Raw genomic sequence first — 25,749 nt, forward strand, 5'->3', positions numbered from 1 at the left:
CAAACAGAAGACTTTAAGAAACGTAATTGCAGTTATGTGATCTTCTTTATGAAGTGGATATTGACCTGATATTTTAATGATCAAATGTAAGAGCTTATTTTTACTTACACCAGAGTCTGCTAAAAAATTTATCACATTTTTTGTATTTTTAGTAGAGACGGGATTTCACCATGTTGACCAGGATGGTCTCGATCTCTTGACCTCGTGATCCAAAATACAAAAAATTAGTTGGGCATGGTGGTGCATGCATGTAATCCCAGCTACTCAGGAGGCTGAGGCAGGAGAATTGCCTGAACCCAGGAGGCGGAGGTTGCGGTGAGCCGAGATCGCGCCATTGCACTCCAGCCTGGGTAGCAAGAGCGAAACTCCGCCTCAAAAAAAAAAAAAAAAAAAAAATTTATCACATTTTTAAACCTCTAATACTTAGCTTACTGCTCAGTAGTACTAGAACCCAGAGATAACTGTCATATTAGTCAGACTTCATTCTCACCTGTCTGTAGCTGTTAACCAAGAAAGCCCCCTCAAAAATTCTGCTATTGCTAAAGTCAAAGATAAACAAAGTTGGACACTGATTAAAATGGTGAGGATGGATCTTATTAGTAATGCAGTGTTGCAATAGGGAAGAGGTGCAGTGTTGCAATAGGGAAGAGGTCCAGTGTGGACTGAACTGAACTTTGATTCACACAAAGTGACTCAGCATTTTAAAGGGAGAATGGGTGAGAGGGAAAGGCTCAGCAGGGACTGATTGGAATCAGCAAAGTGGAAAATTACAAAAAGCAGGAAGGGGCTGGCTGGCCAGCGTGATTAGTCCCTCTGGGTTTGCTAACTGGAGCTAATGGAAGTCGAGCTTCTGCCCTGACATGAGGATATAAAGAACCGTGGCCAGTTTTTGGATCTTTAAACTATTTGACCATCTTTCAGTTAGAACTGTTTTGTCAGTGTTCAGGGAAATGGGAGGACGTTCTGTATTTTCAGGCATCCATGCTGCTAAATAACCAAGAGGTTAAAGGGAATAAGCTAATGGTGCAGCACTTGGAAAAAGTTTGTCCTGACTTCTACGGAGAGAAAGAAAAGGAGCTAGAGAGTCAGCAATTGTTAAATGTGCTTAACCCAGTAGAAGATGGTCGCACATCAATCAGTCAAGAGGAGGAGGAACCGCCACGAAGAGGCCGCAGTCTCCCCCTCCTAAACTAGGCAAGGCATTAATTTCAGCTGGAGAGCTACCAAGCTGGGGCAGGGCAATTTCCCCTCTGACAATATCCCGTGGGAATTAATCAGCAAGGGACTTCAGCTGGTTATTATTGGGCATATAGCCCTGTCCCCACATCTGATTTACTGAATTGGAAACTTCTAATCCTTTCTACAGGAAGATCCCCAGAAGATGACTGAATTGTTTACCCCTATTTTTGCCACCCATCACTCTACTTAGGGTGATGTGTAAGCCCTCCTAAATATTATGCTTGCTGCAGAGAATAAAAAGCTAGTATTAGGCAAAGCAATGGAGGAAACATGGTGCCTTCATGATGAAAACCCCAGTGATACCCCAGAGCCTGATGAGATTCTGCATGCTGACCCAAACTGGGACCCAAGTGAGGTGGGTGGAGGCAGGGTGAATTGTCTGGCAGATTCTAAAGGGTGATAGGTCAGGATGCCAAGATCTAAAAGTCTGAAAAAAGTGCAGGAGCTTCAGCAGAAGCCTACCAAGGCTTCTCTCCTTGTTAGGAGTTCATGGAACAGATCTGTCGAACACATAGAAAGTGTACAGACTTAGACCTGCAGCACCTTGAAAATGTTAGAATGGCAAACATGAAATCTTTCGTAAAGCAAAATGCCCCAGACATCAGAAAGAAGTTACAAAAGCTGGAGGAGGCCATCGGAATGAATACTTCTTAATTAATTGTGTTCAAGACCTATAATAGCAGGGAAGCCAAAGAAACTAAGGCACTACTGCAGGCAGTGATACTCATAGCTGCCGTGGGAGGAAACCGGAAGAGAAAGGAGCCCCCGAGATGGAAAGGGAAAGTAGAAAAAGATCAATTGACTTACCATAGGGTAACGAGACATTGGAAGAAAGACTGCCCCAAGCTGAGTTAGGGGGATCCCAAAAGTTCCAGGAGGACCAAGGGTGTCCAAGGCTCCCAAAGGCTCCAACCCTATCCAGCATTAGGATTTCCCTAGAAACTTCCAGTAAAATTGACAGTGGGGAAACAAAAATTAGGCTTCTTAGTTAATACGGATGCCACTTATTTGGTGATTGATGTCCCAATTACTGGACTTTCCCAGACCTCTGTCAATATGATTGGGGTGAATGGAGAGCTAAAATCGGGGGTTGGGTTGTGCCCCTTATCCTGCAAGGTGGGCAATGAGTTATTAATAATAGCTAATCAATTCTTTTAAGTATGGGACTGCCCAACCTCCGTGCTTGGTAGAGATCTCTTGCATAAGTTACAGGAATTAATTGTCTTTGGCCCAGAGAAATGTTACATGTGCCTCCAGGTACCCCCAGAACCCAGATTGCAGCTACAGGCCCCCCGATGAAATCAAAGATTCCTTAAAGTAGAGATGATTCCACCAGAAGTCCTCAATAAGGCAAAGCCAGAGGTGTGGGCATCTGACTAACTAGGGAGAACAATCAATGTGAATCCTGTAAAAGTCAAGTTAAAGGAAAGTGCCTGGCATGTTCAAAAGAAAGAGCACCCCTAAAGAAAGAGTTCCTAGAAGGCCTCCAGCCGGTATTGGTTCAATTCTTTTGGCATGGCTTAATAAAACGTTGTCAGTCTTTGTATAACACACCATCCTGCCAGTAAAGAAGCCTCACTTGCACAAGTACAGGTTCATGCAAGATCTGAGGGTGACCAGTGACACTGTGGAAGATATCCACTCACTATGACCAATCCATACCCTGTGTTTACCTCCCTGCCCAGAGACCATGAATGGTCTGCAGCGTTAGGTTTAAAAGACACTTTCTTTGCATACCAGTGGATGCAGAAAATCAATTATTGTTCTCTTTTGAGTGGACAGACCCTGAAACAGCTTGCGCGATTTCAGTATTGTTGGACAGTGCTCCCTCAAGGGTTTAAAAAGACTGGGGGAAGCAGAAGCAGTGGCGTGGGATCTAAGAGACTTGCAGTTGGGAAGTGGAATACTGCTACATTCCGTTAGTAGTAACTATCTGCTCATCTTCAGCCCCTCGCAGCAAGAGTGTCAAGATAACACTCTTGACAGACTGTAACCCATTTGCCAGCCTGTGGGTACAAAGTCTTGAGCAAAAAGGCATACATATGCAAAGAAACTGTAGAATACTTAAGATTTCTATTACAGATAGGAGCCATAGCCCTGGCAGAGGAGAGGTGAAATGCAATTGTCTCTGCCGCAGTGCCCATAACCAGAAAGTAGCTGAGGGGCTTCCTGGGAATGGCAGGGTTCTACAGAATTTGAATTCTCAATTAGGCACTGACAGTAAAGCCACTATATGAATTGTTAAAAGAAGCCAACCACAACGCTTTTGAATGGGAAGTAAAATGCCAGACCGCATTTGAACAACTAAAGCAGAAGTTAACATCTGCCCCAGCTTTGGGACTGCCAAATAAACCCTTCCAACTTAATGTGCATGAGAGACTGGGTTAGCACTTGGGGCCTTAATGCAAAAACCAGGAGAAATATCGCAACCAGTGGCTTATTTTTCAAAACAGCTTGATTCAGTGACAAGGGACTGGCCTCCTTGCCCTCAGGGCAGTACCTGCCATCTGCCTGTTGCTCAAGGAAGCTAAGAGGCTGACTTTAGTTCAGCCCATCATGATTTATGTGCCATACCAAGTCCTGGGGAGCGGAAGGATGGCTACTTGCTGATGGTGGGCAGATTAAGCCAGTATCAGGCTATCCTGCTCAATGACCTCAAAGTAAACTACAGGCCACTGGGGCCTTAAACCCTGCCACTTCGTTGACACCTACCGGGCAACCAAAGGAATTAGTACACAACCAGCTAGCCATCATGGGTCGAGAGTGTTTCAATCGCCCCGATCTGAAGGACACAGCCCTCCAGGGTGCAGACTGGATGATCTTTGTTGACAGAAGCAGCCTGGTCGCCAGCAGAAGGAGGAATGCTGCCCAGGCTATAGTGACTCTCTTGGAGGTAATAGCTGTAAGGACTCTCCCATCAGGGACTTCTGTGCAAATGGCTGTGTAAATTGCCCTTACCAGAGCCTTGCAACTGTCCCAAGGTAAAAGCACCAATATCTAAACTGATTCCAAATATTCCCATATGATAGTACATGCATATGGAGCTATTTGGAAAGAAAGGGGACTGTTAAAGGCAGATAATACTTCAATTAAATATGCAAAGCCACATTGGAGCTGTTGGAGGTGGAGACAACCCCAAGGGAAATAGCTGTTATGCATCGTCCAGACCACCAGCACAGTGACTTCAAACTAGCTAGAGGGAACGCTTTCACTGACTGCACAGCCAGGCATCCAGCCAACAGCAGTGCTGGGGTCCAGGCACCTTTGATTCCCCAAGTAGATCTGCCACCTTTCAAATCCCAGTATGGTCTTAAGGGAAAAAGGCTACCGAGGACAGAAGATTTATTCAAGATAAAAAAAGGTTGAAAAGTAGATGATGACGGCCTGGTTTCAGTGCCAATGCACCTTGTTCACCCAGCGCCAAATATACTCACGCTGGCGTGCGTTTTGGATGAGAGGCCTCGTTAACTTTAACGCAAAAATATTTCAGAGGAAAGGACCTGAAGGCTCACTTGGAAAGTATAACACAACATTGCCACCTTTGTGCTGAAAACGAGCTCAATAGCCATAGCAGAGGACGTCCTGGACAACAGGAGAGAAATTTTCCTTTGGGAAAACAAACTTTCTACATTGACGGGGACATGTCTCAGATATTTGGGGCTCATAATACCTAAAGAAATTAAAAGTAAAAACTAAAACAGATATTTTTGAAGCAACGTTATTATCCACAATAACCTTATTCATAATAACCTTATTCACAATAATCAAAAGGTGAAAGCAATCCAAGTGCGAAACAGCAAATGAAAGGATGCACAGGGCATAGTGTCTACACACAACGGAACATTATTCAGCTTTAAAAAGGAAGGGAGTTCAGATACATGCAATAATATGGTTGAACCTTGAGGACATTTTGCTAACTTAATTAAGCCAGACACAAAATGACAAATACTGTATGATTCCAACTATATGAGGTGCCTGGAATAATTCAACGCAGAGACAGGAAGTAGAATGGCAGTTGCCAGAGGATGAAATAAGGGGGACGTGGGGAGTTGTTGTTTAATGAGTAGAGTTTTAGGTTGGGATGCTTAAAATTGTATTAGATGTACTGGTGATGCTTGCTCAATAAGGTGAATGGACTTAATGCCAGTAATCTGTATGTTTTAAAATGGTTGAATGATGAATTGTATGTTATGTATATTTTACCACACTAAAGAAAAGGTTTAACGACAATTGACAAAGCCAAGCTACATTAAATATCTACACCCATTTCCTTCTTCCCCAGGCCCTGAGAAGTGCAGAGACACAGTTTTAACTAAGTCCATCAGTGTGTCCAGTTTCAATCACAAACTGCTGGTACTGATCCTCAACAAGCCAGGACTCAAGTGCAAGCCCACCTGCAACCAGGTGAGCCCTTAGCCCACCGGGGCCTTCTCTGACTTTGTACTCTTCACACACTTCCTGCTCAATTATGTTTCCATGTTTCTGGGTTGATGTCATCTGCGTAGATGAGAGTTCCTTTCACATAATACAATAGGAAAAATAGGGTTAGGGTTAGGGTTAACCTGCTTTTCAGGACACCTCTCTGCTGAGAGCTTTCCTTTTGCTTAATAAATTCTACTCCACTCATTCTCTGGTGTCAGCACCCCTAAATCTAGATTTTGTCTCAGACATAAAGAAATAAAAACCTGTTCCTTAAAGCTGGTGTCATGTATACCCTATCATATGTCGCCTTCTAGACGTAGTTCCTTTATTCCCTTAGTTTACAATTTCTTTCAGGATTTGTGGACATCACTTTTCATTGTACATACAGAGAACTCCAGCATTTCTGTTCTTTACATTCTCAACAACGAAAAGTTTCTACTCAAACCTAGATTATACCTCAGGGAACTACTTACATGTTATAACAAATACGGACAAAGACGTACTTGTAACTACTTTGTCTATGAACCTTTAACGCATTTTATACTAATGAAGCCTCTTATTCTCTGATTTTCACTACACAGGAAATTCTCGTTTCACATACACATCTAGATTTCCTTGCAGGACTTGTGACGGGGCGTGGCTTGCCCATTCAAACTCCAGGGAAGGGGAGTGTGCAGATGGGCAGGTGCGCAGGCTGAGGCTAGCACTTTGGGCTCTAGCTCCATGGTAGTGTCTCGGGGTGATTGCCTGCAACCCCAGTGTTACAAAGCTCTTACAGCTTTTTCATCTGCAGACAGATTGAATGTTAATCAGCTCCAAGGACCCTCTGCCTTATCTCAAAGACAGAAGGCTAGTGTGACAGCTTTCTATATCCCAAGCTTTTATTTTCTTTTTTATAATTTCCGTAGTACTATTACGTTGTGAATTTCTTATTTTTTTTAGATTTTCTGTTGTTCGTAGTTTATATTTTTCACTAGCAATTTTAGCATATTTAAGACAACTTTTCTTTTGCACAGCAAAAGAAACAGTCATTAGAGTGAATCAGCAACCAATAGAATGGGAAAAAAATTTTGCAGCTTACCCATCTGACAAAGGGCTGATATCTGGAATTTACAAAGAACTAAAACAGGTTTACAAGAAAAAAACAAACAAGCCCATTCAAAAGTGGGCAAAGGATATGAACAGATACTTTACAAAAGAAGACATACACGAGGCCAACAAACATATGAAAAAATGCTCATCATCACTGGTCATTAGAGAAATGCAAATCAAAACTACATTGAGATACCATCTCACACCAGTTAGAATGGTGATCATTAAAAAATCTGGAGATAACAGATGCTGGAGAGGATGTGGAGAAATAGGAACACTTTTACACTGTTGGTGGGAGTGTAAATTAGTTCAACCATTGTGGAAGACAGTGTGGTGATTCCTCAAGGATCTAGAAGTAGAAATTCCATTTGACCCAGCAATCCCATTACTGGGTATATATCCAAAGGATTATAAATCATTCTACTATAAGGACACATGCACACGAATGTTCATTGCAGCACAGTTTACAATAGCAAAGACCTGGAACCAACCCAAATGCCCATCGATGATAGACTGGACAGGGAAAATGTGGCACATATACACCATGGAATATTATGCAGCCATCAAAAACAATGAGTTTGCATCCTTTGTAGGGACATGGATGAACCTGGAAACCATCATTCTCAGCAAACTGACACAAGAACAGAAAATCAAACACCACATGTTCTCACTCATAGTAGGGTGTTGAACAATGAGAACACATGGACACAGGGAGGGGAGCACTATACACTGGGGTCTGTTGGGGGGAAATAGGGAAGGGACAGTGCGGGGTGGGGAGTTGGGGAGAGATAGCATGGGGAGAAATGCCAGATATAGGTGAAGGGGAGGAAGGCAGCAAATCACACTGCCACGTATGCACCTCTGCAACAATCTTGCATGTTCTTCACATGTACCCCAAAATCTAAAATGCAATTAAAAAAAGACAACTGCTTAAATGCTTCTCTACTAATTTTAATGCCTGTGATTCTTTAGAAATCATTTCTAGTAATTTGTTTTTTTTCTCATGGTGGACTGTGACTTCCTGTTTCTTTGTATGCCTTGTTATTTTATTTAATTGGGCATTTGAAAAAATAAACATCTTTTTTACTGTATACAGATTTGTTCTGTGTCATGACAGTCATCGACCAATATGTGTGGTATGTTCCCAGTCAAGGCATCAGCCCTACATCAAACCTTAAGGCCTGCTCAGTTTGTTTCTGAACATGCACCTTTGTGGCCTGCGTGTGTCCTTTTACTTTTCCTGAAATAACCAATGCTTTTGAATTGCTTACTATTACAAAATTCCACATCCCAGTTCCTCCTCAATGGCTTAGATGGACTACCGCATGCCTCTTCCCCTAATATCTTCCCTATGACATCTGTATGTGTATAGTCACCCTGAATCTCCACTGAGCTGCTCCGTAAACAAATAAGTCAATTTATTACAGTCAATTTTAGATATTTTCTGATGCTTCCATGAGTCATCTGGGAATCTTATAATCCACCATCTTGTTGAAATTGCTCTCTCTGAAAAATTTCAATGTCTTTATAATATTACATTTATGTCAATGTATAACAATTTACCTATTATTCAATTTCTGTTTGTTTCTTGACAAAGCAAGTAGAAGCATTCAGGGCACTGCAATTGTGACTACTCCAAGGCACTCAATCATGAATCATGCAAATTACAATCATGTTCTAACCTGCCGTTCAAGGGAGAACAAAATAAATATTATCCCATATGAGGATTATTCACCTGTTTATATATAATCAATCAGTTACCAGTTTTTCTTTATGCATAATGTTTAACAATATTATAAAGTATGTATAATAGTTACCAGGTTTTTGGCTTGTTACTTTTTGCTAGTCTCTCCTAAAACTGGCTGGAAAATACAAATAAGATAAGGCACTGTTTGCATATTACAAATTATATCCAAAGTCCAAAACCTGTTAATAAGTAATCTTCCCATAAAATTTTATCATTTTTCCTTTTTTATGTACACCCACATGAGGAGTACAACTTTACCAGGACTGCACCTTCATCAGGAAGGCATAGTTCTCTTGCAAGGCTAAGAAGAAAGAAACAGTAAATTTGCTGATGAAAAAAGTAATGCATTTTTTAAATTTTAACTTTAAGTTTTTACTGAGGGCATTATTTTAAAGAAACGCTCAGTAGTCATTCCTTTAAACTGTGGCTGTGAGAGAGAGAACAATGAAAATTAGTCATTTCAATGCTGCAAGACACAGAAGGAATATTATTTGACATACATTGTCAAAATATGATGATGGAGGAAGTCGGTGCGTTCTGTGCAACATCAGAGGAGAGGAATCACAGGAGCTTCCACTGTATTCCTTCAGAGTTCCTTCCTTCTGCCTATTTCCCCATGTCAATTTCACTATACTAAAAATAATTAATATTATATCTTTAATTATAGGTTGAGTCCTGTATTACAGTACAAACAAAAAAGGCTTTGCAGCTGGAAGTTTCAATAGTCTTATATAAGGTCACAATTTGTTCTACAAATCTCTTTGAATAATTTATGTCATATATAGAGATTTGGAATAGTAAAAATCCTTCAGAGAGAAATTAATGAGTGTATCATGACCATATAATCATTTACTTATAAATTTTCTCAGATAAGAAACGGTTGAACTGGATTCAATTTTTATCTCAGCCTGTGAAAAACTGCCTCTGTACCCCGTCTCACATGCCATTGGTTAACCAGCAGACACTGTTTCCAGGGGCGTTGCCAGGTCATTGCTCTAACAGCCTGTGAGGGCGGGAGGGAGAAAGAAACATTTGCCAGCCAAGCCAGTGACAGAAATGGATTCGAAACATCAGTGTATGAAGCTGAATGATGGTCACTTCATGCCTGTCCTGGGATTTGGCACCTATGCACCTGCTGAGGTAACCATAATGTTTTTAGGGTTGAGAATTCAAAGGAGCAAAGCTAGAATAAGTGGAAGCTGACCGGGTTTGTGTTGTCAGGTTTGTGTTCCTACATTACTCTGCATAAATCCCCTGGTCTGTGTCCCTAGGTTAGAGTGGTACTCTATGCACAAAGAGAAAATGTCAGTCTTTGTTCTGCTTTGCACTCTGGTCACAGGATCGTCTACTGCTTATCTGGGGCACTGTTTTGTCTTCTGTTTATGTTTATTTCACAGTTTGTCAGAGTCTGTAAAACTGAGCAGGAAAAACACTGCCTGCCTGCTCCCTCTCTTGAAGATTGATTGCATGCAATGGGAGTGGTTTCTCTATTTCTTTGTAGAGTTGAAGAGATATTTACTTCTTCTAAGAAGACACAATTCAGAGTAATCTCTATGGCAAAAGTTAGTGGAGATGGGGTGCATGAAGTCTGTGGGGAGAGTGTCACGGTTCTGACGGGCGGCCTTGAGCACCACACAGTAATACTGGACCTGGGCTAACGGGAGTCTACCGTGTGCTACTCTCAGCTCTGGGGAAATTACCTGAAAGGATAAAATATCCTGTTGTTTTTTTTTTTTTTAAAAAAAAACACAAACCTAGAACCTAACAAGAAAAGTTTAAATTCTTTGTCTTTGTTAATATGGGTCACATTTGTATCAAAATACTGTAACAGAATTTTCTGGTTTCTCTGACAAGAAAATTAATGGAATGGATTTTATTTTCTAGACTTAGCTATTTCTACACTGTAAGAAAACTTGTATCTCAAGACTGTCTTGAGAATACGATGTGTGTGAATAGGGACTAATTACCTCAAATTTGAGTCTCACATTCCTCATCTGTAAGATATAAGGATTTACAAAGGGACATCTTGAAGACCACTGACAGGAGTGGTTCATGTTGTAATATGTATTGGACGGAGAGGAAGTAAAGATGAGGACACCGCTGAAGCTCCAGCCCTGGCGAGGCTTTGAGTGCTCCCACAGCAGAGAAAAGATCAAGGATGGTATGAGAAGAGGGCTGTGAGACCACTACCTAGTTCCTTGTAATTTCACGGAAAAAAGAAAGCCTCTGAAATACTTTTCAGATGAGAAAATAGTATTGTTTCAGTTTTTGTCATTTAAAAGATACACTTTCAAATCAGTATTTAAATTTTTATAAAAGTCAGAAACTGTAAATTTCACTGCCGTCATATTTTTCCTAAAAGAGTTGTCTTTAATTTATGGAGCTGAAACCCATTTTGCTAATAACTGACTTCCTGCCGTCGATTTCTTATACATACAAATCAGCATCCTTAGAGTATACGTCATTCCTCCTAGTATTTAGTTCTGTCATGCAGACATGGCTAATGGCTGTGTAGAAAAGACTTAATAGACTGCTATCCATAGATGTGCCTATTTCTGATATAAATCTGGCTGGTATCTGAGAAGGTGGATTTCTCACTATATCCTAACTGATAAGGATGGTGGCTGTAAGTAACTGCTTGTGCAAACTGTGGGGTTTCTGTGCACCTGCTTTCCTTTGGGAGACGAAGTTTTGTGTCTGCTAGGCAGAGTGAATCAGTCCAACCAGTCCCAGTCAAAATCTTAGGAATGGAGTAAGTACAGAGCATCTCTTGTAGACAGCGTTTCACATACATTGTCAAATTGTGATGATGGAGGAAGTCAGTGCGTTCTGTGCAACATCATAGGAGAGGAATCACAGGAGCTTCCACTGTATTCCTTCATAGTTCCTTCCTTCTGCCTATTTCCCCATGTTAATTTCACTATACTAAAAATAATTAAAATTATATCTTTAATTATAGATTGAGTCCTGTTAATTTTTCCAAAAAAATCACTGAACCTAAAAGTGTTTTGGGGAGACCTCCAAACCATTGGTCAACCAGTGATTTTTCTGGGACTTCAGAAGTTCCTGCTATGCTTAATCCTGATTCCTAACCGGGAAAGACCCAGGCAGACTGCGATAGGCTTACGATACAGAACACATCCAAGAAAGAAGGAAAAGCTGATTTTTGTAAACGTCACTGCTTGTGCCTGAACTAACTCTCAGGCACATGAGTCAGAAAATACTACCTTTGATTGCTCCCCCAGGTTCCTAAAAATAAAGCTGTAGAGGCCACCAAATGGGCAATAGAAGCTGGGTTCCGCCACATTGATTCTGCACATTGTTACAGTAATGAAGAGCAGGTTGGACTGGCCATCCGAAACAAGATTTCAGATGGCAGTGTGAAGAGAGATGACATATTCTACACTTCAAAGGTACTGTGCCTGTCTATGATAAGCATGTACGCAGATGTATTTATTGTGATTGTGTGGAGGTGGCAATTCTATGAATGGATCCATAATTGTGGGTGAATTGTGTTTATTCATTTCAATTTATTCACAAATATTCATGTATTAAAACCAAAATCAAAGGCAGGAAATGAAGATGACTTTCTCGTCTGTGCATTGTTCAAATTTATGACTTCAGGTCCCTTTACTTTCTTGAATTCAGCACAGATCAATATAGTTTAACATAGACTATTGAATCACAGAAAACATTAATCTTATTATGGTATTTCTTACCTCTTGGGTAAATTTCTTATATTTGTTATGATTCTAAGTTTCCATTATCATCTGGCTTAGAGAGAGAGAGAAAGAAATATATGTGAGCTCTGTGAGTATTAAGTAATGATATCTAAGTTGTCTTAAATTGTGTCCAGCCCAAGTTAGCATATTAAAAACTGTCTTTGCCTCTGCAGTTTCTAAACCCCAAAGATACTTATTCTTGCCCATTGGGCTGAATGGATGAAAGAATTACACTATTAAAATGAGTTGTAAAACATACCAAAAATAATTCAGATAATGGGTATGCTTGTTATTTGATAACAACTTTTACCTTTTGAGTATTTCATTCTGTCATTCAATATATGTAATAGCTATATATTCAACATAAATAAAGTTCATTAGGATATGACAGAACAAAATATTCACAAATATTCATGTGTTAAAACCAAAATCAGAGGTAGGAAATGAAGATGACTTTCTCATCTTTGCAGTGTTCAAATGGTATAACAGGAAGAAACAGAATCATTTGGCCTGTGGTCATCGGTTTTGAAGTAGCGGAAAATGTCTAAATATTAGGTGGAGCAAACTAGAAAAATTGAGTCAAGTGTTCATTCAACACAACTTCCTTTCTCTGACCTCTGCAGCTTTGGTGCACTTCCCATCGACCAGAGTTGGTCCGACCAGCCTTGGAAAGGTCACTGAGAAATCTTCAACTGGACTATGTTGACCTCTATCTAATTCATTTCCCAGTGTCTCTAAAGGTAGGCAGCTTGTGTGATCAAATTAATTTCACTTCTGTTGTCAGCATAAATACTGTTTTCATGGATATTTGAACTAAGTTTTTTCTTAGGAGGACATAGGGATTATAACATGGAAGGAGAACCCTAAATATAACTCCTAATTCCCTTCCTATTGACTACATTTTAAATCCTTACTTCTCTGATGCATGTCTACAAGAGAAGACAGTGCAGAAACCTCAAAGGCTCTGCCTCAAAAACTTGAGGAAACGGCCGTTGTTTCCTCGAAGGCAAAGGTCTTAGTTATGACTCCTGAGTTCGCCTCTTGGGATGTTCTCAGACACAGAGTTTCTTGAAGCGGTGGTGTCCAGGAAAGCTGCTGTACATATGGTGCACAGTGAGGTTCCATCTTCTCGCCTGTTTTCAAGGGGAAGTGGATATGGAGGAACTCAGTCCGGATGGGTTTTAAACTACAGACCTTCATGTAGACTCGGGAAACCTTGTTGCTTCTGCTTCCTCTCTTTTCACACTGGAGTTTTTATCTTTAGCCAGGAATTCTTGTATCATTCATAACTTTTGATTTAAAGTTACAGAAAACTACTCAGGCTAGTTAATGCAGGAGTGTATTAGATGTGAAAATGGGAAGTCAAAGCCATGGAGACATTTAAGAACTTAATAAAATCTCTAGAAATACATACTTTCTCCATCCTTATCTCTGCCTTATTACAAAAGGGTTTTTTTTTTTTCCTTCAAATATTTGTTCCAACCTTTTCAATTGGTGGCAATTACAGCTTTGGAGCACTTTAAGGCTCATACTCATTACCGTAAGAGAGCTCCTATGGGTCTCCCAACTTCCAAAGTAGCCTTGAAAAGCACCTTCATTGACCATGACTGGTTCATGGTCCTGTCCATGGAACATCACATGTGCAGGGAGATAAAGAACTCTGATAGTGGCACCTGGGTCAAAAGTAGAATCCATTATTCCAAGATATCAAGGTCTTTTGAAGAGACACATTATCACAGAGAAAATTACAGAAGCAGAAAAAAGTAATGGAAGTCAATGAGGACACTCCATTAGGAACCAGAAAGATGGTATTTATTTATACATACAATAGTTGTAAGAGATTAGAGGAAGCCTGTCTCCTGAAGACATTCCTTATGCCTTCATATGTAACACACATTGGAGCATTGTATCCCCTAAGTCATGGAAGATTCGTGTCCTTAAATGTACCTGAGAGCATGGCTATGTGTGGAGAAATTGATTTGTGACATCACTAAACTGACTGCTTCTACTTCAGCCAGGGGAGGAGCTGATCCCAAAAGATGAAAATGGAAAAATACTATTTGACACAGTGGATCTGTGTGCCACGTGGGAGGTGAGTGCATGGTGGTGAAAACACAGATGAGAAATATGAGATGGGAGACATCTGGTTCCTATTTTCCAAGTAAAAGAATGGAAAATGCACCATTGAATCAAAAACTTAGGATTTTTACAGAGGTAGTTTTTGTGAGCAATGAGGAAAAACAAATCACAGCAATACAAAAGAGAGATGTGGAGGAGAAGAACTGGTGATCAGGAGGACTGGGATCCCTTTCCTTCCCTGAGCATTAATCTCTCCAGTTTCCTAAGGAGGAAACAGAAATTCTTGCTCTTGCTTTCACTATCTTCCTGCCCACTTTTCTGTTTTATTTTTTCCCTTTTAAGAACTGCTACTAGCTAGGTTGACTGCCATTACCTTGACAGTTGTTACTTTCACAATTCTATCTTACATTTATCTTGATCTTCAGTCAACCGCGAAAATGATATCTCACAATTCCTTTTTCCCAGGCCATGGAGAAGTGTAAGGAGGCAGGATTGGCCAAGTCCATCGGGGTGTCCAACTTCAACCGCAGGCAGCTGGAGATGATCCTTAACAAGCCGGGGCTCAAGTACAAGCCCGTGTGCAACCAGGTGAGCGCCCTCAGCCTCCTCTCCTTTCTGTTCTTCATGCCCCTCTTTCTGTCCTATTGCCAAGTATTCATTCATCCAGTCCCACTTATCTTTGTGAAGAAGATTTGCGAGCAAAGTCTCTGTCTAGAAGGGCATGGAGGGCCCTTACTTGTACCCTGCTTAGAAAAGTCTTAGCAAAAAGGTGGAGTGACTTTAATGCTGAATTGTGTTATATTTAGGGGAGGTCAGTTCTATCAAGGAGGCCAAGGACTGTCAATTAGATTCATGTAAAGGTGGGGTTACCCCTAAGCTATGAAAGATGACCAGAGCGTGGATGGGCAAAGGTGGTTTGGAGGGACTGTGCATAGATATGAAGCCATGAAAAGATGGAATGAACAGTGCATGAAGAGAAAGTGAGAATAAGGGAAGAGAGATACTAGGGTTTACATGGGGTTCAGATGTCTCAGTGCCTCTTCTTATCTGTGCTTTCTTGACCAAGGGCATAGATACAATAAAAATTAGCTGCAGACAATGAAGTTCATCCATGGTAGAAAGAGAAAATGACCTGTGTATGAAGATACCTGTTCACAGTGGGTGAAATCAACACTAAGGAACATTTAGCAGAACATGGAGCTGACCTAGGACTGCATGTGCTCCGAGTCTGCTGCTCTCTTTGAAGTGTGTCATGCAATCAGCTGTTTAAACATATCTACTCTACGCATGGTTCTTTCATAGCCTAGAGATAATTCCACCTTTGCCCTGAGTCCTGGCTGACGATTCCAGGCCTCTTTGATCAAATTGATGCCCCAAATGTTACACACGTTTCAGCATTGAAGTCACTAAACCTTTCCCAGTAACTTAGACTTTTTTATTCTATTTTATTTTTTTAAAACTTAGAGTCGATGAGTAAAGGTCTACAATGGAAATACATAATGTATATTTGTGAATTTGGTATAATAACAGTGCCGTGATAATTCAATAAAAGCATTGAGAAATTAATGTGGTTTTAACATTAGTAGTTCCTCAATTTTTTATCATGGTAATTTTCAAACTTTACAAAAATTTGATAAAAATAATACTGAATACCCATGTTACCATTTATATTCGAAGTTACTCAATTACTAACATTTTCACATTGTTATATGGGTGTATATCGGCATCAATACACATAATGTTTCTAGAATCTTTTCAAGGCAAATTATAAAGATGACAATCGAGCCCTAGAGACCTGTCATAGCATGCCACAGGAATGAAGATACTCTCCCAGTTACGGTGCCATTACTGTATCTGAGAAAATCGTCTCTAGTGTCCCCATGTCATTTGGTATCCAGTCCACATTTGAATTTTCCATTGTTGAATCAAAATGTCTTCTGTAGCTCTTCTTTTTAAACCAGAATTCAATTGTTTTTATGTTGTTGTATTTTGATATCAGTTAACTTGTTTTTCTCAGTTTCTGAAGGTTTCTGTAAGTTAGGTGTTAGATGCGAGTGATTTATTACATCGGCTTAAACCTTTTAGGCAAGAAAATGTTTTTATCATGCCGTGTTTTCCAAATTGCACCACGCTAGACTGCATGCAATCTCAGATTGCTCCACTTTTGGGGAAGCTAGCTGTAAAAATTTGGTTAAGCTAACGGTGGTCAGATTTGTTGATTTTAACACATGTTTTCTCTTTAACAATTACTAGTAATCTTCTGGGGGATAATTCTCAACAGAAGAAGTCATATACCCATGACGAATTTTCACATCTGATTGCGTATACATCGGTGATTTGAATGTTTTTTGTATTGTATTTCTGTTATCTTATTTGTCATTTCCTTGGGGTTTTTACATAATCATTTTTAATTTTAATGACTTGTTTTATTATTCTTACCTGATATTTTACTAAAAATAATTTCTTACCAAGTAAAAATAATAAACTATTATTCCTCTAAGTCAGGGTAGAAGTTAACTTTTTCCTTCAATTAGCAGTGTACTGAGAATGTAATTATTGTAATGACTGCCATTAGAGTAGGCAAATATCACTGTTCTTTTTCTCATTCTCTCACTAATTTCTATAGACTCAGAGATTTTTGTCCTTTGATTTTTAATTCATTTTACTCAGTTATTTTTTCAAAAACTTTTCCTCTTTATTTAAACATAAAACACATTTACAGCATGCAAGTTAACTTAAAATTAAATGGTGTCTTCCCAAACCAAGTATTTGTAAATGTATCTTCAAGCACTGAAAATAAACCAACATATTCCAGAGGTTGACTCAGACTGTCACCTCATGTAAAATGGAGCTAAGCACAAACTGAGAGTTATGCACAGCAGTTAGTTTTCTTAAGTTAGGCGAGTAACTTAATTAATTGCCATGAATAAATATTATTCTCTTATTTCACCGAGTTTTTCTTCTGAACCATCTATCATTGCCATTCAGAGGAACGTTAATATAGCCAATCAAAAACACACTGCAAATTGAAATGTGTCAATATCCTAGATGATCAGAAATTTTAATTTTTAAGAGTAAGTGCTGTGTTTAATGACCTACCATAACAAAAAGCAGTTCACTGAAAACAAATGTATGAAATTCTTGGTACACTTTATGAAAGTCTGAAATCATACATAGAAAAGAACCATCAAGATTTTTTTTTAAACTTAACATTATATATTCTGAACCACATGCTAATTATAATTCATTGTTCGTTACACAGCACCAATACCCATTTTGCTTAATTTTTAATGCTCACATACACTCATTAGATCGTTTTTGTCTTTCAGAATCGCTCTCATGAGTCTTTGACCATTTTCTTGATTTCTGTCACAATTTGATGCTCAAGCCTCAAAGAATCTGTCCTTATCCCAGCTCTGAAAATGGCCACGTCTCCTTCTAGTGGTCAAAGTTATTTAGAAACCAGGATAGGGTGTAGAGAGTTGCTTGTGCTCAGAAATGGCATTTTTATTTTCTTAGGAGAGAGGGATATAAAATTTACTTTTATGAAAATGATCATTTCTTGACAATAATATTCTGAGTTCAAATTTAATGTTATACATTATTCAGCTTCTTTCACTTTAGTCATTTTTATACTAACATAACTTTTGGGTTATCTGATGCTTTTCCATCTTGGTCGTCTGCAGGTGGAATGTCATCCTTACCTCAACCAGAGAAAACTGCTGGATTTCTGCAAGTCAAAAGACATTGTTCTGGTTGCCTATAGCGCTCTGGGGTCCCATCGAGAAAAAACATGGTAATAACAGCAACAGGAAATTTACCTAAAACACCACATTTTGATAAAAGTTTTTAATAAGATCATGCTCAGTTTCCTGGAGTTCACTCACAGCTGACTTGGGGTGAGGGAAGAATTTGCATTTCTGACGAGATCCCAGGTGATGCTGCTGCGGCTGTTCAGGGGCCTCACTTGAGAAGCTCCGGTGCAGAATGAACATCTTAATCTGTTTAGGGAGCCTCCTGACAAACTATATCCGCAGCCTCAGGGCTTCAGCATCTCTGTCTTTCCTTCTAGGGTGGATCAGAACTCCCCAGTTCTCTTGGAGGACCCAGTTCTTTGTGCCTTGGCAAAGAAGCACAAGCGAACCCCAGCCCTGATTGCCCTGCGCTACCAGCTGCAGCGTGGGACTGTGGTCCTGGCCAAGAGCTACAATGAGCAGCGGATCAGGGAAAACGTGCAGGTGAGGAGCAGGGCTGTGGGCATCAGGGCCCCTGCACGGTGTCCTTCAGAGGTGTGCTTCTTGTAAGGCTCTCAGGACACCTTTGGGCCAGCTCCATTTCCCTGTAATTTGCTGTATGAACTTTTTGTGTGCATTATAAGGGTTTCTTCTACTCTGCCACAGGAGAGGCAGCACAGGTGGAGAGAAATAGGAAGGGACAAAAACCAGAAATTTGGGTTAGCATTAAGCCAGTGATATCCATATTCCTCTGCTAGGGATATCTCCTTTTTTAAATTTTCTATAATGAGGAGTTTGATTAGACGTTCTTTAGTCTCCAAATCATTGTGAATTTTTTTTCTTTTATAATGTAGTATAAATTTCTTATATTTATTCTCTTAGAATTTTACCTTTGCCAAGTGCTTGTTTAATTCTGCCTGTTTTTTCTTGGGAGCGGGCAAGAAAAAAACCTACCTTATTTTTATGTGTAGGAGACCATAATTATACCTATACCTAATGATATAAGACAAACCCACTGAACATAGAGGCTTAATGAGCATTTATTGAGCTCAAGATTCCATGGTAAGAAAATTAGCCTGGGCTCAGCCTAAATTCAGTCCAGTCCTTCTATTACTGGCTGGGCTCTGTGTGCAGGGCAGTGAGGCTGCTCTGCTCAGGATGTCCATGGGGCATCTATCTGGGCACTTCCCTCTCCTCCAGCCATCCAGCCAAGGCTTCACCTCAGCACAGGACACTAGCCCAAGGCAGTGAGTGGACACATGCAAAGCCTTTTCAGGTCCAAGCTCAGAGAGCTGCCACACCATTGCTTCTGGGAAATTCTATCACCTAATGCAAGTTACAGGACAGGTCAGACTCTATTATGTATATGATATGTGTGAAATAATTTATCAATAGGTACATATATATGAGTATATATACTTGATATATTATTTCACATATTAAGAATACATCCAGATATCTAAAGAATTAATATCCAGAATCCATATCTATATATATGTTTTCTAATTAGTTGTGTATATATAAAATGTATATTGTATATAATATATACATCATAAAACATGTTATATATATGACATATATCATGTATATGTATATATGTCACTATTTGCTAAAACATTAAGTAAAATCAGTGTATAAATCTATAGGATACTCTGAAATAGTGATACAGAGAATGAGAGAGAGAGAGTAAAAAATGACAATGAAACAATGAATCTAGGTAGCAGTATTTATTGTATTATTTAAGAAATATTTTTAGACATTAGAAAATCCACCAAACAAAAAGGTAAAGTTATGAAAGACTGTAGAAATTACCAGTATTTGTACACCTGTGTATGTTCTCTAATTAATCTATTATAGACATATATGATATATGGCATATATGTTATATAATATATATGTTAATTAGCAACCATACACATACATGTATTTATTCTGGATATTAATTCTTTAGAGACTTGAATGTATTCTTGAAATAACATCTCCCAAATTTTACCTGTGTTGTCATATTCTCTGTGGTTATGTTTTCACAAACGAAAGTTTCTATCCCTAATGTAGACTAATTTTTCATGCCTGTTTCTTGTGGTTAATGAGTGTTGTGTCTTATCATATATTGGAAATATCACAATATTTTACTGTGTTATCTTACAAAATTGTTAATATTCTTTCCTTGGAAATTTGATTGTTAATTCTATTGGGATTGTTTTTCAAAATATTATGTGAAATAAGGATCCAAACATGCATATCTAATTTTTGAATTTTTAGCAAAATGCCCCACCAACATTTATTGAAAAGTTCGTATTTGTTCACATATCTTGATTTTTTTTTACCTGTAACATACATGAAATGTCCATGAGTAATTATCTGGCCTCTCTTCCATCTTCAGTTAACTTATTTACTTTTCTGTACTATGATGTTAAAAAGTAAGTTTCACTTCCAGTATGGTACAAATATTTTTCTAACTTCTTCATTTGTTTAATAATATCTTAGCTGTTCTTGACTAATGTGTTATTCAAAATTTTAAATCATCTTATTAACTTGCACAAGTGAGTAAATGTTTTATTCTCTTGTTGACATTGTAATAAACCTGCAGATCAATGTGGAGAGAACGGAGTCTTTGACAATACTGAGATTTCCTATTTATGTTCATATTATGAATTTCCCACTACTTATTAATAAATGGTAATTTAATAAATCTATCATTAATTTCATAACTTTCTCCATGAATTCATCTATATTTTTAGATTTATTCATAGAGTACTGATAATTTTCATCATTTTTGCTAACGTTATTTTTGTTTTGTGGATTTTCTAATGTATAGAAATATCAAAAGAACAATGCAAGGAATGTTCTTACCCAGATTCATCAAGTGCTACGTTGTTACTTTTACTCTCCCTTTCTCTCATCTTCTGTATCACTCTTACAGTTTCCCTATGGATTTATACACTTATTTGATTTAATGTGTTAGAAATAGTGACATCGTTTAGATATTTATAGTCTCCCAAGTTTACACAGTGAGTACTCGTGCCTTTTGAATGTGAAATCATTAGCATTTAGACAATTATTGGCTTGAGTTATGCTGAAAACTAATTTTTCGTGTTATACCTGTTCATTGGATAGATATTCAACATTATTAATTACACTTACTAAATTATGATAGACCTTACGAAATTTGCCTCTAGATTCTTGTGGATCTTCTAAGTACGTGACACTATCATGTGTGCACAAGGTCAGCTGTTTCTTCATTTCTTCTTCTTCAGTGTCTTTTGAGATATTCTCTCTCTCACTCTCTTTTTTTTTTTTTTTTTTTTTTGAGATGGAGTCTTGCTCTGTCGCCAGACTGGAGTGCAGTGGCACTATCTCAGCTCACTGCAACCTCCACCTCCCAGGTTCAAGCGATTCTCCTTCCTCAGCCACCTGAGTAGCTGGAATTACAGACGCACACCACCATGACAAACTTTTGTTTTTATTTTTATTTTTAGTAGAGACAGGGTTTTACCATGCGGGTTAGGCTGGTCTCCATCTCCTGACCTCATAATCCACGTGCCTCAGCCTCCCAAAGTGCTGGGATTACAGGCCTGAGCCACTAGGCCCAGCTGAAACATTCTCTTTTCCTGCAGTGTTATGCAGTTTCAAAATATTTTATGTAAGAATGGATTTCTGTTAATTTTTTGTCTGGTTTTCCCTAGAGAGCTCTTTCATAACTTTTGAAATGTATCGATCTTTTAAGTATTGCCTCTGCACCCTACTGTCTGATTTACTTGGTTGTTCTCAATGGGAAATGATGTCACCTAAAAATAATTAAAATTTTTTATTACTTTGATAGGTGTTTGACTTCCAGTTGACTTCAGAGGACATGAAAACCATAGACGGCCTAAACAAAAATGTTCGATATTTGACCCTTGATGTGTAAGTAACTTTGGTAATGGGTGTCCTAATTTATTTTCAGAGGAGGAATGTAGGATGGATGTTTGGAGTGACCTCCACACAAGGGGCACAGAGGCCACTGTGAGTCAGAGGGGAGACAGGAGCTTTCTGGAACTCTCCTCCTGGATTCACTCCAGAGCTCTGTTCTCTGGCAGTGTGAGTGGTCCAGGGTCAGCGTGGGTCAACCCGTGACTCTGCTCCCCTGACTCCATGGAACTTTCCAGAGCAGGCAACATCATTGCTGAATCTGCTCCTTCCATGTAGGCCTGGTGTTTCTACGGCTGTCTAGTGGACACGCTGTGGATACTGCCCATGTGGCCGCATTAGAAGTTCCCAAATCTGTGCTTATATCACTTTCTTCCCAACCTGTTCAATTACATACCACATCAAACGCATTTACATCAACCTTGTGGGCCAGTTTCCAATTCCCACCTCCTTCATATGGAATTGCTTTCTAGATCCTGTCAATTAGGCATTTTTAATCATTTCAAACCTTTTTCCTCCTTTTCTTTGCGTATTTTCCCATGACCCAAACACTGCGTTTGCCTCCACAAACTCTGTCTTAGTGGAGAGAATAGCAGCACTTGGCCTTGACGTTCTGCACTATGAAGGGCTCAGCGCAGAAAATTAAGAAATTTAAAATCAAATAGAGAGTGTGGATGTAAAACCACCATTGTTGGAGATAATTTATAACCAATAAAAGACGTTTACTATTCGTCTATGTTTTAAGATTCTAGGATTCATAGAAAATCACTCATAAAGAGTGAAAAGAAAGATATGTAACTGCTGGCAGTGGAGATTTTAACAAGTAATAGAGATAATGTGTGAAAAAAGCACAATGGCACATCATAAAAACTCAAAATTTGGTAGATATTATTATTGGTATTTTTTTCATTTAGAGGAAAATAAAAAATGAAAGAGGAAATGATGAAAAGAAAAAGTGGCAAGCATTAGAACTTTTCACAACCAATTAATCTTTTTTAGGATCATTAAATCAATACTAGTGTTATCTAGTAGGACTCAAATATGGTCTAGAGTAAACCGCTTGCAATCTTCCAAGTGTTTGCTCTTGACATAATCACATAGGATAGCCTCAATTCTCTAATTAACAAATCATAACTGTACGTGTGAGCAGTCATTTATCTGTGTCTTTATATTTTGGATTATTTCTACCTATAAAAATGCTTATGCATTGTAGCTTTTTGGATACTGGACCCCATGTCATAAACAACAAATTACATTTCTGAATCTAACAAATGTGTTGCATATGATAGGCAGGTAGTAAGTAATACGTAAAGTCATAAAGTATAGTTGTTACCAGTATAATTGTCACACTCAAAATTGTTTATTAGTGATGAGCATATAGCTTGCTTATTCCTCTTCAACGTAAGGCAGGATGCATTCCTGTTTTTACTGAGAATTTGAAATAGAAAAGATTAGAATATCTCTTTGCTCCTTTGACAGATGTTGAGAAATATGTTTGAACATTTGACTTCGTGTGTTTTATGTGCTAAGTTTCAGGCCGGGGAAGAGAATAGAATTAAATTATTCTTTATTTTGAAAATACAGATATAATAAAGTCACACTCATTAAACTAAGACACACAGATTCTACAGTGGTCGGAAGATGAACTTCTTAACAGCCACACTAGTGGCAGCTTCCTAGAAATCACTGTACTACCCGCTAGTAATGGAGTCATTGTCATTCAGAGTGTGCGTTTTTCTTTCTCTTTCCAGTCTTGCTGACCACCCTAATTATCCATTCTCTGATGAATATTAACATAGAGGGTGTTTTATGAGGTCTACCAGAAGGCCCTATGTGTGGATGGTGACACAGAGGATGACTCTATGCTGGTGACTGGACGCATTGCCTCTGGTTCAATCACTCCTGCTTGGCAACTTCAGTAAGCTACAGCAAAGCCCAATGACCAGAAAAGAAACACAATAAATTTGATTTTTCATTTTGAAAAAGTTAAATGCTTTCTCCTAAAGATTCTTCACCTACTTTGATCTCCAGAACTTGTACGCTTTCTTTCCTTCCGACACATTAGTGCCCCCAAATTGTGATTTCCTATAAGTTGAGGACTGGGGGTAGAAGGTGGTAACAACCATTTAAGATTCATTTCTGGGGTGGGAGTGGGAAATTCATTCCTTTCTGGGAAAGGGGCAAGTGACAGGTGGTTATCAGTCAGTGCCTCTCTAGCTCTTGTAGAAAGAAGCACACGCAGCATGGAGTCTGGAGGGTGAGCAATTTCGACAGGGTGACTGGCAATCCTTGGGCTCCCTCTAGCAGCGTGAGGGTTAGAGCTTCTGGAGCCTTGGGAGGAGGCATCCCTGTGGGACGGGTGGTTATGGAGGTGGGAGGGCATCCATCATGAAAAGTGATTACGAGTCAGGTATGGGGAGGTTTCATAGGAGAGAGTCGAGCACACTTCCGCTTGGAAAAATACATCACCACTCTTTTATTTGATAATATGTCTTGTTCATAAAAAGAATCTTTCCACAATGTTTCAACAAACCCACAGATGAGGGTCAGGCCTGGACCTTTGATGTGTGCCCAGATACAGCATTAACCCTGTGGGTCTGCGGGGGGTCAGGACGTCAACGACATCATTGACTGATCACATTGCCCTGAATACCTCATATTAAAAAAATTCTTAGATTCTAAAAATGTGCTATTAATTTGTTATATTCAATCTTTTAAATGTTTTATACATTAACTAAGGCATAATTACAAGTACAAGACACAAAATATCCCAAAGCCATGATGTATTACTCTCAAAATTTAAATGGGAAATAATATATCTAATAAACAAATGTTCCAAGTCTTCAAAAATATTTTGGAAACAGGGTATGTAAAATAGCACACTGTTTTCAAACTTTAGTAAATGTTAAGAACAACTCTTACAAAGTCATTTAATTCTTTTTTTTTTTTTTAATTGCATTTTAGGTTTTGGGGTACATGTGAATAACATGCAAGGTTGTTGCACAGGTGCACACGTGGCAGTATGATTTGCTGCCTCCCTCCCCTTCACCTATATCTGGCATTTCTCCCCATGCTATCCCTCCCCAACTCCCCATTCCCCCACTATCCCCCCTCCCCCCCAACAGACCCCCGTGTATAGTGCTCCCCTCCCTGTGTCCATGTGTTCTCCTTGTTCAACACCCGCCTATGAGTGAGAACATGTGGTGTTTGATTTTCTGTTCTTGTGTCAGTTTGCTGAGAATGATGTTTTCCAGATTCATCCATGTCCCTACGAAGGATGTGAACTCCTCCTTTTTAATGGCTGCATAATATTCCATGGTGTATATGTGCCACGTTTTTCCTGTCCAGTCTATCATCGATGGGCATTTGGGCTGGTTCCAGGTCTTTGCTATTGTAAACTGTGCTGCAATGAACATTCGTGTGCATGTGTCCTTATAGTGGAACGATTTATAATCCTTTGGATATATGCCCAGTAATGGGATTGCTGGGTCAAATGGAATTTCTATTTCTAGGTCCTTGAGGAATCACCACACTGTCTTCCACAATGGTTGAACTAATTTACACTCCCACCAACAGTGTAAAAGTGTTCCTATTTCTCCACATCCTCTCCAGCATCTATTTTCTCCAGATTTTTTAATGATCGCCATTCTAAATGGCGTGAGATGGTATCTCAATGTAGTTTTGATTTGCATTTCTCTTATGACCAGTGATGATGAGCATTTTTTCATATGTTTGTTGGCCTCATGTATGTCTTCTTTTCTGAAGGATCTGTTCATATCCTTCGCCCATTTTTGAATGGGCTTGT

At 39.1% G+C, this 25,749-nt stretch overlaps 1 protein-coding gene across 2 annotated transcripts; it reads left to right on the top strand.

Moving 5' to 3' along the window:
• The first annotated feature begins 9,490 nt into the window (after nucleotides 1-9,490).
• LOC105710885 (aldo-keto reductase family 1 member C1) lies at nucleotides 9,491-23,935 on the top strand. Of its 2 annotated transcripts, XM_012443381.2 has the most exons (9): nucleotides 9,491-9,640; nucleotides 11,746-11,913; nucleotides 12,846-12,962; nucleotides 14,237-14,314; nucleotides 14,767-14,889; nucleotides 17,988-18,097; nucleotides 18,374-18,539; nucleotides 21,859-21,941; nucleotides 23,696-23,935. In XM_012443381.2, exons 1-9 carry the CDS (start codon nucleotides 9,557-9,559, stop codon nucleotides 23,736-23,738), a joined length of 972 nt encoding a protein of 323 aa, XP_012298804.1. In that variant the 5' UTR covers nucleotides 9,491-9,556; the 3' UTR covers nucleotides 23,739-23,935. The 2 variants fall into 2 exon arrangements, with proteins under 2 accessions (XP_012298804.1, XP_012298805.1); XM_012443382.3 differs by lacking the exon at nucleotides 14,237-14,314.
• The last annotated feature ends 1,814 nt before the right edge of the window (nucleotides 23,936-25,749 follow it).

The sequence above is a fragment of the Aotus nancymaae genome, unplaced genomic scaffold, assembly GCF_030222135.1.
Source record: "Aotus nancymaae isolate 86718 unplaced genomic scaffold, 86718_ANA_hifiasm-v0.15.2.pri h1tg000083l, whole genome shotgun sequence".
NCBI classification, from domain to species: Eukaryota; Metazoa; Chordata; class Mammalia; order Primates; family Aotidae; genus Aotus; species Aotus nancymaae.